Source organism: Theropithecus gelada, chromosome 2, assembly GCF_003255815.1.
Source record: "Theropithecus gelada isolate Dixy chromosome 2, Tgel_1.0, whole genome shotgun sequence".
NCBI classification, from domain to species: Eukaryota; Metazoa; Chordata; class Mammalia; order Primates; family Cercopithecidae; genus Theropithecus; species Theropithecus gelada.
The window spans coordinates 159,322,081-159,336,144 of NC_037669.1; the positions used below are offsets into that span (position 1 = coordinate 159,322,081).

General features: G+C 40.7%; 1 protein-coding gene across 1 annotated transcript in view; it reads left to right on the top strand.

The window, feature by feature from the left end:
- Positions 1 to 1,395: 1,395 nt before the first annotated feature.
- Positions 1,396 to 14,064, top strand: part of NPHP3 (nephrocystin 3) — a 42,033-nt gene continuing 29,364 nt past the window's right edge. The window contains exons 1-6 of the mRNA XM_025374792.1: positions 1,396 to 1,905; positions 4,083 to 4,208; positions 4,774 to 4,924; positions 7,053 to 7,205; positions 8,770 to 8,903; positions 10,700 to 10,860. Coding sequence (XP_025230577.1) covers positions 1,513 to 1,905; positions 4,083 to 4,208; positions 4,774 to 4,924; positions 7,053 to 7,205; positions 8,770 to 8,903; positions 10,700 to 10,860 — 1,118 coding nt within the window. The 5' untranslated portion in view covers positions 1,396 to 1,512. The remainder of the gene's footprint in view (positions 1,906 to 4,082; positions 4,209 to 4,773; positions 4,925 to 7,052; positions 7,206 to 8,769; positions 8,904 to 10,699; positions 10,861 to 14,064) is intronic.

Sequence of the window (14,064 nt, forward strand, 5' to 3'; positions counted from 1 at the left end):
GGGGGAAAGGAGAGATACATTGTTTCAGAGCACTCAGTTCCAAACTAGAATCTGAATGTATTCTCCAAGCTGTAGGAAGTTCGCATAGTGAGTTTGGTTATTTGTTGGAGAGAATGGGTGATAGCTGGCTATTTTATCTTATTACTCAAGCATAGTTATAGAAGTGTTCAGCCGAGGCCCATTCCAAAGGAGGTACTAAGATGCAAAAATGTTCAAAGTGTTTAGTCAGAAACCTAGTGGATGATCCTTAAACCCCTGATCCACATGGAGAATTCAAAAATTAGAAGTTAGAGATCATAACGGATGTGAAAAGGTAGAAAGTTCTTAAGGTACTGTGATGGTGGAAATGTTTCCCTTTATCTCAGGACACCACCTGAAGAAATTAGTATGTATACTCTGGATTCTGAAGAATGCAAAGGTCTGCCGTATGACTTCTTCTTGAAGAAAATCTAAAGGGTAAGAGAAAAGATGACTAGCCACTTTGATGGAGGGAATGAAGAAGAGATTGGTGTGCGGTCTCCAATGTCTCATGTTGCAATGAGTTAAAAAACTTACCTTGTCTAAGGATTGTCCCTGGTGGTTTCAGACCGTAAAATCTAAAAGCTCTTTCTTGGCTGGCATTATTCCTTGCTGGTCATTCTATCTACATGCAAACTAAGAGAGAGACATCGCGGGAAGCACATAGCAGGCACTCCATAAATTTTTCAGATTTCCCAACTGCTTCCAGAAAGGAGTTTCCGGTAAGGCACGGCGGCAGCGAAAGAAATAGCTGCAGCATTGGTGGAGCAGCTGGGACCCAGTCCTGTGTTCCCTGTAAGGCACGCCCGCCAGGGAGCCTCGAGCGGGGCGGAGACAACGGAGAGAAGCCCGCGTCGGAGCACCACTCCAACAACATCCAGTCCACTGCTGGTCCTGCACAGTCGCCACTCGACCCATCCTTCCTGCGAGCCCCGCCCTTCTTGCCAGCCCGCCTCGCCCTTTTTGCTTTCTTGACCCACCCCGTCTGCCCTGCCCCGCCCACATACCCCGCCCCACTTGCCCGGCCCCTCTTGTTGTCCCGCCCCGTCCTGCCGCCCCGCCCCGTCCTGCCGCCCCGCCCCGTCCTGCCGCCCCGCCGTCCCGCCCCGTCCTGCCGCCCCGCCCCGTCCCGCTGCCCCGCCCCGTCCCGCTGCCCCGCCCCTCCGGTTGCCCCGCCCCTCCGGTTGCCCCGCCCCATCCTGCTCCCCCGCCCCTCCGGTTGCCCCGCCCCATCCTGCTCCCCCGCCCCGTCCCGTTCTGCTGCCCTGCCGTGTCCTGCTGCCCCGCCCCTCTAGTTGCCCCGCCCCATCCTGTTCTCCCGCCTCGCCCCGTTCCGCTGCCTCGCCCAGTCCTGCTCTCGGGCCCCGCCCCGTTCGGCTGCCCAGCCCCGTCCTGCTCTCCAGCCTCGCTCCATCCCGCCGCCCCGCCCCGTCCCGTTCCGTTCAGCTGCCCAGTCCCGCCGGTACCCACTAGCTAGTGGCCGCCGCGGACACCATGGGGACCGCCTCGTCGCTCGTGAGCCCGGCGGGCGGGGAGGTGATCGAGGACACGTACGGGGCGGGCGGCGGCGAGGCTTGCGAGATCCCGGTGGAGGTGAAGCCCAAGGCCCGCCTGCTACGCAACTCGTTCCGCCGAGGCGCGGGGGCGGCGGCGGGGGCCGGGCCGGGGTCGCTTCCCCGCGGGGCAGGCGCGGGCGGGCTGCTGGGGGCCAGCTTCAAGTCCACCGGCTCGTCGGTGCCCGAGCTGGAGTACGCGGCGGCCGAGTACGAGCGGCTCAAGAAGGAGTACGAGATCTTCCGCGTCAGCAAGAACCAGGAGTTGTTGTCCATGGGCCGCCGCGAGGCCAAGCTGGACACAGAGAACAAGCGGCTGCGGGCCGAACTGCAGGTAACGCCGGGCCGGGCCGGGCCGCGCCGCGCCGCCGGGAGACCCCTGGGAAGCACGGCTGTCCTCCTCCCTCTCCAAACCAAGCGGCTTTGAAAGTTCGGCGGAAACTGCTCATTTTAATTTGAGAGGCCATATTCTCTTCGAGTCTGAAATGATTCCTTAATTCCCTCCCCTTTTTCTGTCTCTTTTTTTGGAGACAGGGTCTCGCTGCGGTGGCACGATCGCGGCTCACTGCAGCCTGGAATTCCTGGCTCAACGATCCTCACACCTTGTCCTCCTAAAGTTCTGGGATCACAGGAGTGAGCCACCGCGCCTGGCCCCCGCTTTTCTATTTCTGGTTTATTTGTTAAGACACCTAGAAGAAATTAGCCGTAAAGTGTCCTGAGGAGGCGAATGCCAATCTCCAGCTCCACTCCGGCCCCCGCGCTCACCCCCTCAGAAGGCTGGTGACATTTGTTGAAGCAACTCAACAAACTCTTCCTAGGAGTTTTACCCTCCTCCCCTTCCCTATAAAAATTTTACCTGGGGCTCCAAAGTGGGGCTCATGTGTCGGTTTCTTTGTGAAGTTTCATGGCTCCTGCATTGTAATGGTCTTGACATGAAATTTTCTGGAAGCCTCCTGATTCTCACCATCTTAACTGCTATGATTGAAAACCTTTTCTAGATGTGGTCAAATTTCCTTAGTCCATTTGATTAATTTACTCTAAAATCAATTATTGCATGCCCTCCATGTAGCAGGTCCATTATAATTCACTAAAATAGTATATAAAGCAGCCGGGCATGGTGGCTTACGCCTGTAATCCCAACAGTTTGCGAGGCCTAGGCGGGCGGATGACCTGAGGTCAGGAGTTCGAGATCAGCCTGGCCAACATGATGAAACTCCGTCTCTACTAAAAATACAAAAATTAGCTGCGCATGGTGGCAGGCGCCTGTAATCCCAGCTACTCAGGAGGCTGAGGCAGGAGAATGGCGTGAAGTCAGGAGGCAGAGGTTGCAGTGAGCCGAGATTGCACCTAGCTGAGATTGCACCATTGCATTCCAACCTGGGCAACAGAGCGAGGCTCCGTCTCAAAAACAAAACAACAACAACAACAACAACAACAACAACAAAAAGCATATAAAGCAAGAGGTTGCTTTTCTGTGAGCAAATCTCTAAGACTTTTTGCCATCAGTTTGGGGCCCCTCTGATCGTTGTTGTGTCGTTTGTTTATTCTTCACTGTGGGAGAGACTTCTAGGCAGCCTAAGAGTTCCTGGAGTCGTTACAGCAGGGGTGAAATAAATACCTCAGACTGATTTTTCTAAAAGAAAAAAAGCCTCCTGTCTTCAAGACTAGACGTTCTTCTAGTCAGGTTTTGTTGTTGTTTTTATTTTTAAACTCCCTCATTAGCGGTTGTGTAATTAATGTGGTTGTCTGGGAAGAAGTCCGTATAGCAGTTTATCTGTTGTCTTATCAGTTTTCCTACTGGGCAGCCTTAATGCACTTGCATGTATAAAATGGACTCGCGCATTTCGAGTATCTGATTTAATGTGTCCAAGCCACTGCCCAACAGACATTGTACGTTGGAAACAGCTGCACGGTGGGGGTAGAAAAGGCCAGACCAAACAGGGCGGAGTGCAATAAGGGTTGGCAAGTGTCACAGTCACTCCTGTCACAAGTCCTGATTTCCTGTGAAACATACTGGTTCCTTTCTCACATATCGAGGTATGAAAAAACTCTTCTATATTTCATTCATTGAGTCAGACATTTACTGGAGACCTGCAGCGTACCAGGCACTGTGAAGCGCTCAAGGGATGGTGAGATGAATAAGACATAGTGCCAAGGGGTACACAGTCTCCTAGAACTAAGTATCCTTCAAGTTAAGCCTTATAAAATGTAATGTTTACTGTCACAAAGATGGAAAAGGCATAAGGAAGTTTAAGAACTGATGCAGTGTTTCAAAAAAAGTTAGTTTCCATTGAAAGCTTAATGTTGAAGTCTTTATTTGTTGTAGTTCAAGCATGCTTGCGGTTTTTTTCCATTATGTTTTGAATAAAATGGCAACATGAAGTTCCTGATAATTGGTAAAATAATAAGTAGACTTAAAATTCTAAGATACGTAACATATATATATATATGAATGTAAAATTGAGGAGCAAGACTATTTTTGTTAGGAAATAACGAGGTAAATTATTCTAGGCACTTCAAAAAACATACCAGAAGATACTTCGAGAAAAAGAAAGTGCTTTAGAAGCAAAATACCAAGCAATGGAGAGAGCAGCAACATTTGAACATGACAGAGATAAAGTTAAAAGGCAATTCAAGGTAAATTCCTTACATTTTTACCCCCAAAGCAACAACATGGAATAAAACAGTATATTCTAAAAGTGTATATAATATATAATGTGGTGAATAAATAGAAGTAAGTTTTGTAGGATTCATGAAAATTGTAAGAATTAGCGTAGGGCACTTTCACATTTTTGAGTTAGATGTGGTAAACTTGAGATCATTTCAAAGAAAAATGTATGAAAGTGAACATTTTAATAATAATTTCGAAAAGAAGGGAAGCGTTTCTGTATGGGGAAAAGCATGTGGAAATGTTTAGGGATGTTGTATTATTGGTATTTAGTGGGAAAGAGAAACAGATTTCCTAAACGTCATGCAGTGCACATGACAGACCCACACCACAGACATGCATCCTGCTGGAATTCCAGTGGCTTCCAGTTGCAAAACAGTAAGGTAAAGGTACTGGGACATTCACCCTACGAAAGGGGACATCGAGGACCAAATGAATATTGGTTTTATGAATGAAATATTTTTCCCTTAAAGTTGATGACACAACTTTTTGATTATAAAAAAACTTTCGAAATTAAAATTATTCTTTTTAAAGATTTTTAGAGAGACCAAAGAAAATGAAATTCAGGACTTACTGAGGGCCAAGAGGGAGTTGGAGAGCAAACTTCAGAGGCTACAGGCTCAGGGCATTCAAGTATTTGATCCTGGGGAGTCTGATTCAGATGACAACTGTACAGATGTCACTGGTAAGTGTATATCCTATCTATATTTTGAGCTTTCAACATAGCTCTAATGACATGTAGAGCCAACTTTGGGTTCTGCTAGATTTCTTTTACTTATCTATACTAGGGTATCGCTTTAACTACTGTTGCAAATAGAGTCGTGCGTTCTTTCTGTCAGCTGCTAAGACACCTCTTCTCCACGAAGTGTATGAATTTGGGGACTAAAGTCCCTTCTGCTTTGTCACTCTGCCAACCCTAACCCATAACTTTTATTCTCTGGTCTAAGATAGCCATCCCAGCTCCCACCAGCACATCTGCATTTTCGCCAGGGGAAAGAAGGAAGGGGAGAACACATTCCTTTTCCAGAAAGCACAACCTAAGATGACTTCTCAAATCCCATTAGTCAGAGCTATACCTGGGAAGACTGGGTAGTGTAATCAGCAGCCAGGCAGACAAGAGTCCAACTCAAATGTAGGGTTCTGTTACTGAAGAAAGAAGAGGAGAATGGGTATTGGAGTTCGTAGTCTCTGCAGTGTTATTTCTTTACATAATGATGTATTCTTTGCAACTATCATTTAGAATACTTGCATTATAGTTCACTGAGTGGTTTCCAGTATAGCTTTGTGAACTATTCAAAAAGTATTTGTTTTATAATTACATAAAATATGTTTTTCTGGAAATAAAGAAAAGCTTGAAATCACAGAGTGAAAGGATTTACGTATTCTAAGAAAATGTTAATAAAGTGTGATTGATACTGAAAAAAGAAAAAGATTCTATTTTAAAATGCAGTGGAAAAATGTAATCACCCTCCCATTTATAATGAACTGTAAGTATATTCTCACAAATGGATGCATTTTGGAGTAAAATATAGTAACTGACAGTTCCTTCTTAATTTTCATTTTAGTATCATTGGAATCTGACCAACATCCTGGAATTTTTATTGCTAACTTTTTTTTTTTTTTTTTTTGAGATGCCATTCTCCTGCCTCAGCCTCCCAAGTAGCGTGAGCCACTGCGCCCGGCCTTTATTGCTAACTTTTAAGGAAAAAAATGAAGGCTGGGTGCGGTGGCTCATGCCTGTAATCCCAGTACTTGAGGAGGCCGAGGCGGGCAGATCACGAGGTCAAGAGATCAAGACCATCCTGGCCAACATGGTGAAACCCTGTCTTTACTGAATACAAAAATTAGCTGGGCGTGGTGGCGTGTGCCTGTAGTCCCATCTACTCGGGAGGCTGAGGCAGGAGAATCGCTTGAACCCAGGAGATGGAGGTTGAAGTGAGCCAAGATCGCGCCACTGCACTCCAGCGTGGCGACAGAGCAAGACTCCATCTCAAACAAAAAAGTGATTGTTAACGGCCAAGAGTAGCTGAGAAAATGCTTTTTTATACCCCAACACAAGTCTTAGTGATTATTTCAGTATTGACATATTCAAATGTACAGTGTTTCAAAACTATTGTAATTGTCTCGGCAAATTAGAAACAAATTCCTTTCTAGGTCTTTTTTCTTTGTATTTTGTGTTAAACAGGAAGAAGGAACACTTGAGGGGGAATGTCACCCGCTTGAGACTCAAAGAGCTACAAATAGTAAGCTCAGTTTTGCCAGAGATGTAGACATTCTGGCAAATATAATTTGTTAGAAAATCATCAAGTTCATAAGTTCTTAATGATTCAGACATTAATTTTGTTGCTCTAGGAGGTTGAGAAGGATGTACTCCCTGCTGTAAAGAGTTTATGTCCTAATAAATTATGAATATTTTTATATTCATGTGTGTTAGTAACAGTCTACCTTTGAGGCTTTTTTCCTTCAGATTTTAGTTGATGCCTAAGCTGTACAGTTAGAAATGGTTTTTAGAATTTTTTTTTGTAAAATGTTTTTAACTTCCCTCTTACTATGATTTCTATTTTATTGTTTCTTGTTTCTTTTCATCTTTCTCTTTTTAATCCGCTCTTTGAATTTGAGATGACAACCAGAATTATGTTAATCAGTATCTTTGAACTTTGCCAAAAGTCAATGGCAAAGTATTTTCAAAATCGTTTGAATATTTATAATATTTTAGTATTTTTTAAAATTAGAAATCCTGTTCAGTATATGTAATGAGGTTTTGAACATTCAGTAAGTTGACTTTCAGAAGATAAAAATCTCTTGCTGAACAGCTGCTGGAACCCAATGTGAATATTGGACTGGCGGAGCCTTGGGAAGTGAACCTTCCATAGGAAGCATGATCCAGCTTCAGCAGTCCTTCAGAGGCCCTGAGTTTGCCCATAGTTCTATAGATGTGGAAGGACCCTTTGCAAATGTTAACAGAGGTAATACATGCTCTTTGTCAATTACTTGCCTAGTGGTAGTGATTGTTCATGTTTTATAATCTTGTGCTAGAACTATTAATACCATTAGCAAAGCATGAAATTTGTGTTCCTAGTGCTTTCCATTGACAAACCATCATACAGTGGGGCTGTAACTAACAAGGAAGGACGAGGTTACATAATTTAGATGGGGATCAGATGGTACTCCTGCCAGCCTGGCCAGCCAGGTTCTGGTAACTGTGTTCTGGTCTGAATTCTCCAGTGTTTTAGTTGAGCAGCAAATCTAATGTAGATTAACTGAAAAATAGTAGGTTTTAATCTTTCCCTCTGCTTCTTTGATAGTGCTGAAGATTAGAGCAGGTTATGGAGCAAAATACCAAAAAGCTCTATTAGGTAATATATTACAGTTTTCCCTCCATATCCACAGATCCACTCAAGCACTGATAAAAAATATTTGGAAAAATAACAAAGAAAGTAACAATATAACAATAAAAATAGAAATAAGAAACATTACAGTATAACAACTATTTACATAGCATTTACATTCCATTAGGTATTGTAAATAACTAGAGATTATTTAAAGCAGGGGTATCCAATCTTTTAGCTTCCCTGGTCCACAGTGAAAGAAGAAGAATTGTCTTTGACCACAAGTAAAATACACTAACACTAATGATAGCTGATGAACTAAAAAAAAAATTGCAAAAAAGTCTTATAATGTTGTGCTGGGCTGCAAAGCCATCCTGGGCCACATGAGGCCCACGGGCCGCAGATTGGACAAACTTGATTTAAAGTATATGGGAGGATGTGCGTAGTTTATATGCAAATACCACATGATTTTATATAAGGGACCTGAGCATCTGTGGATTTGGTATGTGAGGGGAGGTGCTGGTACCAGTCCTCTCCACTGATACCAAGGGGCAACTGTATTCATACCCAAAAGAATGTTTTCATTATTTTGACCTAACACAGTGTCCAGAATAGCTCTAAGATCTGTTTAGAATTTCAATATCAGTGCAGACCTAAGAAGTTATAAGTAGCGCTACTCTTTTTCCTTAAAACCATACAATTATTTCTCTATCAGCAAAATGAAAATCATTTTTAAAATTGTGCCTCTTGAACTAGCCAAATATATGTTAAATTTTTATTCTCACTAAATATAGTTAACATAAGGCTACTTTTCATTTTATGTCATTCTTGAGCTTTCTTTTAACTCAATATATTTCAAGAATAATAAGAAAGTAAAGCTACAGATCCTCTTGGTAATGTAGGCTAACTTCAAGTAACAAACTAATCAAATAACTCATGTAAAATTTTTTCATGACACTTGACTGGAACCACTGGTGCCTCAGGGAAAACCACTGGTGACATTCATTCCTTCAAGTCCTAGGATAGAATTTGTGTTTAGAAAACTAATTGCCTTTGAATATATTACTCTAGAAGCTATGGCAGTATTAACATGTAAGATGAGATTCCATTCTATGATACCTGTTACGTTTTTTAAACTTTTTTAGAATGATCAAATGTATTCTGGTAATTTTTTCATGAACTTGAGCAATTTTATTTTCAGATGATTGGGATATTGCTGTAGCTAGTTTATTACAAGTTACTCCTCTGTTTTCACATTCTCTGTGGAGTAACACTGTCAGATGTTACCTCATTTATACAGATGAAACCCAGCCTGAGATGGATCTTTTCCTTAAGGTGAGTATATTTATAAATTCTGTATCCACCAATTTAAAATATAAGTTAATATTATATTCTGTTTCTGATACTACTGTATCTAAACCAAATAGTTTCCTACTAGATTTTATGTCTTAAAGAATAGGCAGCGTCTTGGGCTTTTCTTGAGAGAAAATATTTTTCCGTATTATATGCAAAGAAAGGTAGTGAATTGAGGGTTTATTTATTTATGTTTACTTTCTGGAATTAACTTTCCTAGGATGGGAGCTAGGACAGAAAAAGAAGGTTTTAACTTGTTTTAGTTAGTTTTAAATGTCAGACTAAGGTGTTGGAACTTTCTGGAGTTTTTGTGTGTGTGTGTTTGGTTGTTTTGAGACAGTGTCTTGCTCTGTTGCCTGGGCTGGAGGGCAGTGGCACAGTCATAGCTCACTGTAGCCTCAAACTCATGAACTCAAGCAGTCCTCCCACCTAGTCCTCCGTAACAGCTAGGACTACTACAGGCACACACCACCAAATATGGCTAATTTAATTTTTTTTTTTTTTTTTTAATAGAGAAAGGGTCTCATTGTGTTGCCTAGGCTTTTTTTGTGAAATTTTCATTGCATATTCTCCACAATGTTTAAGACTCTTGTTGATTGTGTCTGCTTTAGTTACTCTCTCTGCCAGCTCTATCCTTCAGTCTGTCTCAGGTAATAAAATTTTCTCCCTACCACGGTTTAAATTTTCCAAGGCAGCCGTTGGAGTTATTCTAAGGCAGGGATCACTATAGCCTGTTGGCGAAATCTGGCCTGATGCCTGTTTTAAATGGCCCAGAGATAAGATTGGTTTTCACATTTTAAGTGGTAGAAAAAATCAAAAGGAAAATAATACTTTATGACGTAAAAATTATATGAAATACAAATTTTAGTGTCTATCAAGTTTATTGGAACATTGCCGCACTCATTCGTTTACATATCATCCATGGCGGCACTACACCACCAATTCAATGGCAGAGTAAATTGTGATGGAAGCCAAATAAACCACAAAGATCCCTGCTAAAACAGCCAAGTTGTTAAGTGATGATTATTGTTGCAGAAATATTTGCTATCCAACCCTTTATATAAAAAGCTTGCCTACCAGTGTTCCAAGGGAATTTTATAGAATGTGTGTCACATGCTATACCTGCTATATTAACATCTTCCCTGTTGTTGATTACCAAACTCATCTAGCTTTCCTTTGTGATATTATTCAATTTTAGTAAAAAGATAAAATATTTTAAAGCCCAAAGCTTCCATCCAGTAATTGAATATGTTATTCCCAAGGACATTTTGAGGGTATTACTAATTTCTTTCATCATAATAGTCATCGTTACTTACTATGTTAATTGTAGATTTATGTGTTTTTAACTTACATCTCTCTGCTTTAGCGTTCTGATGTATCATAGTGGATGTTTTTTACTATATAATGATCTATGGATCTATATTTTGCACTCTTTATGACAATAAAACAGATTGTTCATGGTAATAATACCAAAAAGAAACAAATACCAAAGCAAAATAGCCTAATAGTGTCTCCTGTTGTTCTAGGTTTATTATGAAATAAGTCATCTTCTGAGCTAGTAAAAGGCCAGGTTGCTAAGCTATTATTATTTGTATTTGAGAGAAACATGCCTTTTCTCTTTAAGATTTTCTTTAAAATGTGATTATTTTTAAAAGTTTATATTAAAAGATATCCAGTATAACCTGTTTTAAAGCATACTTTTTATTTTAAGTAGTGTGAATCTCACTTGATCTTTAGTTAAATACATTAAGCTTTTATATGTTTTCATTTGTTTTTAGGACTATTCACCTAAACTTAAGAGAATGTGCGAGACAATGGGATATTTTTTCCATGCTGTTTATTTTCCAATAGATGTTGAAAATCAATACCTCACTGTAAGAAAATGGGAAATTGAGAAAAGTTCTTTAGTTATTTTATTTATTCACTTAACATTACCAAGGTAAGCTGAAAAAAATGTAATTTATTATAAGCAGTAAACTGTAAATAGAATTGAGGTTGCCAAATAAGCTTCAAAGATAAATTTTAATTGCATCCTTATAATAAAAAAATCCATGAAATTCAATTAATTCTACAACTGTTTCGTACTTAAATAAAATCAAGAATTAAAAGTTTTATGCTGTTAGACTTTTTTCATAGGTCATATGATCAACATCATTAATTTATAACTTATTTTAATCAGAGTTTGGCAAATATAGCCCAAGGGCCAAATCTAGCCAGGAGTCTGCTTTTGTAAATAAAGTTTTATTGGAACACAGCCACATTCATTCATTCATTCATTCATATATTTTCTTTTTTCTTTCTTTCTTTTTTTTTTTTTTTTGAGACAGTCTTGCTCTGTCGCCCAGGCTGGAGTGCAGTGATGCGACCTCGGCTCACTGCAAGCTCCGCTTCCCGGGTTCCCGCCATTCTCCTGCCTCAGCCTCCCGAGTAGCTGGGACTACAGGCGCCTGCCACCATGCCCAGCTAATTTTTTGTATTTTTAGTAGAGATGGGGTTTCACCGTGCTAGTCAGGGTGGTCTCGATCTCCTGACCTTGTGATCTGCCCACCTTGGCCTCCCAAAGTGCTGGGATTACAGGCGTGAGCCACCGCACCTGGCCCATTCATGTATTTTCTACAGCTGCTTTCATACTATAATAGCAAAGTTGAAGCGTTACAACATAAACCATATGTCCTACAAAACCTGAACTGTTTACTATCTGACCTTTTACAGAAAAAGTTAATAACTCCTAATTTCAATAAGCAACATTAACCTTCATTTTTTTTTTCTTTGGATACAAACTGAGAGGTATTTGAACTATATATGTTACATATGAAGTTCATGTACTTGATCACTTGTATAGGTGTTGAATCATAATTTACATGCTGTGAGGAGCTTACTGTTTAAATAGACCCAGTAAAGTGAACAATGTTCTTATAATGTGAATATAATCATGCTAATGAATCTTGTCTGCAAGTAAAGATTTTTTTTTCACCAGTTAGATATAAAGGACAAAATAAGTTTAATAAGAGGCTAATTTTTCTTTCTAGATTTACTGTCTAAATTTAACCTTTCCAAAGCATTTTGCTTTTTTATTTTTAATTGTGGACCAACTCTGACTTTAACTGTGTATAGATATATGTAGGGCCTTAAGTTTCACCAGTTTCCCTACAGTATAACGCATTTGTGACCCTTAAGACTTTGCCTAGTGGCCAGGTGAACAGGCAACTACCTGGTCAATGAGCCTTCATCCAGAATATGTTTAAGGAGTTCTTCAACTTGATTGCCTTCAGTTGAGTTTCATTGCTATCCACTCCTTCCTTTTTCTTTCCCTGTTTTTATATTTATTAAGGATATATCTTGTTTTATTACTTAATGATTGAGTTTTTTTTTATCTTACTTGGTAATATGTTATTTGTTGTTTTTCTAATTCTTATCTTTTTCTAATTCTTATCTTTAATCCATACAACCATTTTGTTTTTCTTTACATTAAAGAAACTTTCTGGGTGACAGAGCATGACGCTGTTTCAGAAACAAACCAAAAAAACCCTTACTTTTTAAATAAAACATTGTATACATTATTTTTACACTTTTAACATTTATTTTTCTTTTCCAATTTTAAACTCTTCTTAATGTTTTCCTCTCCATTTATTTCATATTTTATTACTTTTGCTTAGTAGTTTTCAGTTTATCTCCTTTTAGTAAAATTTTATATTGTACATTTTAAAAAATTTTATTCTTGTTAAATAAGGATTTTAATTTCTTAAATTTAATAATTTTAGTCTCTACTTTGGCTTTATTTTACTTAAACTTTTCTTATTCCAGCTGCTTATTATTTTATTATTTGTTTCCTTCATGCCTGTCAAGAGGTACGGCAGTGGGGATGGGCTCCACACCACAAACGGGCTGTTGGAGCCTTTGTTTCTCTCAAATTGTGCCTTCACCTACCCCAGTGACTACCCCATCCTTCCCAAAAGATGAATCTAGAAAAGCCTCTGCTGAGCAGCTTGGAAGCTCCATGGGGAAACACTTTCCTGGTCAATAATTATTCCCTGTGTGCAGATGGTATCCACAGAGTTATTTGAAGATAGTGTTCACTGGCTTCTCACACTATTCAGGTCCCTTATAAGAAATTATGAAGCTCAAAATGTATGGTTTTAGGGTATGAAATGATTGGATTTGGAGCAGCTATGCTAACAACATGCTTAGTTGTAGACGGGGAAGGTAGGCAGGAGGTCACGCTTAGTGAGGTGCACAGGCACTGTGCCTCTCAGTGTCGCCGGAGAAGGTGCATTAGAGGGAAATGGCCAGGCTCCTGCACTGCTTTTCCAGGGGTTCTTCTTTAATGCCTTTGATTTGACCCGCCTCCCTTCATGGAAGGAGAAAAATCCTGGGAGAAATCTACAGTGAAGGATGGGAACTGAAATATGGCGAGTCCAGGAGAGGCTGGCTGAGTAGGAATATTCCAGATAAAGGTTTTAAAATGAGGAATTATTTGCCCATGATTGGCCCTCCTTCATTACATCAGCACCCTTGCTGGGCAGACCAGACTCACTAAGAATGCTTGAACCTACGTAGAAGGAGTGGAAGGAGAGGTGCCTCTCCCTTCGCACAGCAGCACAGCAGCACAGAGGGGCGACTGTGACTGGTTTTCCTCAGGGCATCATCAGTCTTTCTCAAGGGATGGGGAGGCTTCCGCGCCTAAAGGGTAGATCAGTCACCTTTCAGGACTTCTTAGGCCCTATTATTGGTTTCGTTGTTTTGTTTGTTTGTTTGTTTTTTACCAGATCGCCTATAGAGTTTCCTTACAGAATTTAGGCGAGTGGAAGCTCTTGTTTGTTCTATAATTGAACTTTCCTCATTATGCCTCAGCCTTACTGTTTTAACTCCTCCAGCCCCACAAAGCTGCATCTTCTCTAGCAGCTCCTCCCCTACGTTTTTGTCTGCTCAGGCTACTTTCTGAAGGGATCCTAAAGTGCAGTTTATCAACATATTAGCTGGCCTGTCATACTGTCTAACTTCAGCAGTTATCAACTCATGACCAGTCGTTTCATCTGTAGCATCTGCTTCCATTCCACCAAATTATTTGAATAAAATCCCAGAGATCATATCATTTTATCTGAGCCCCATGGGTCAGTTTTGTAGGGAATGTTTTGAAATATGG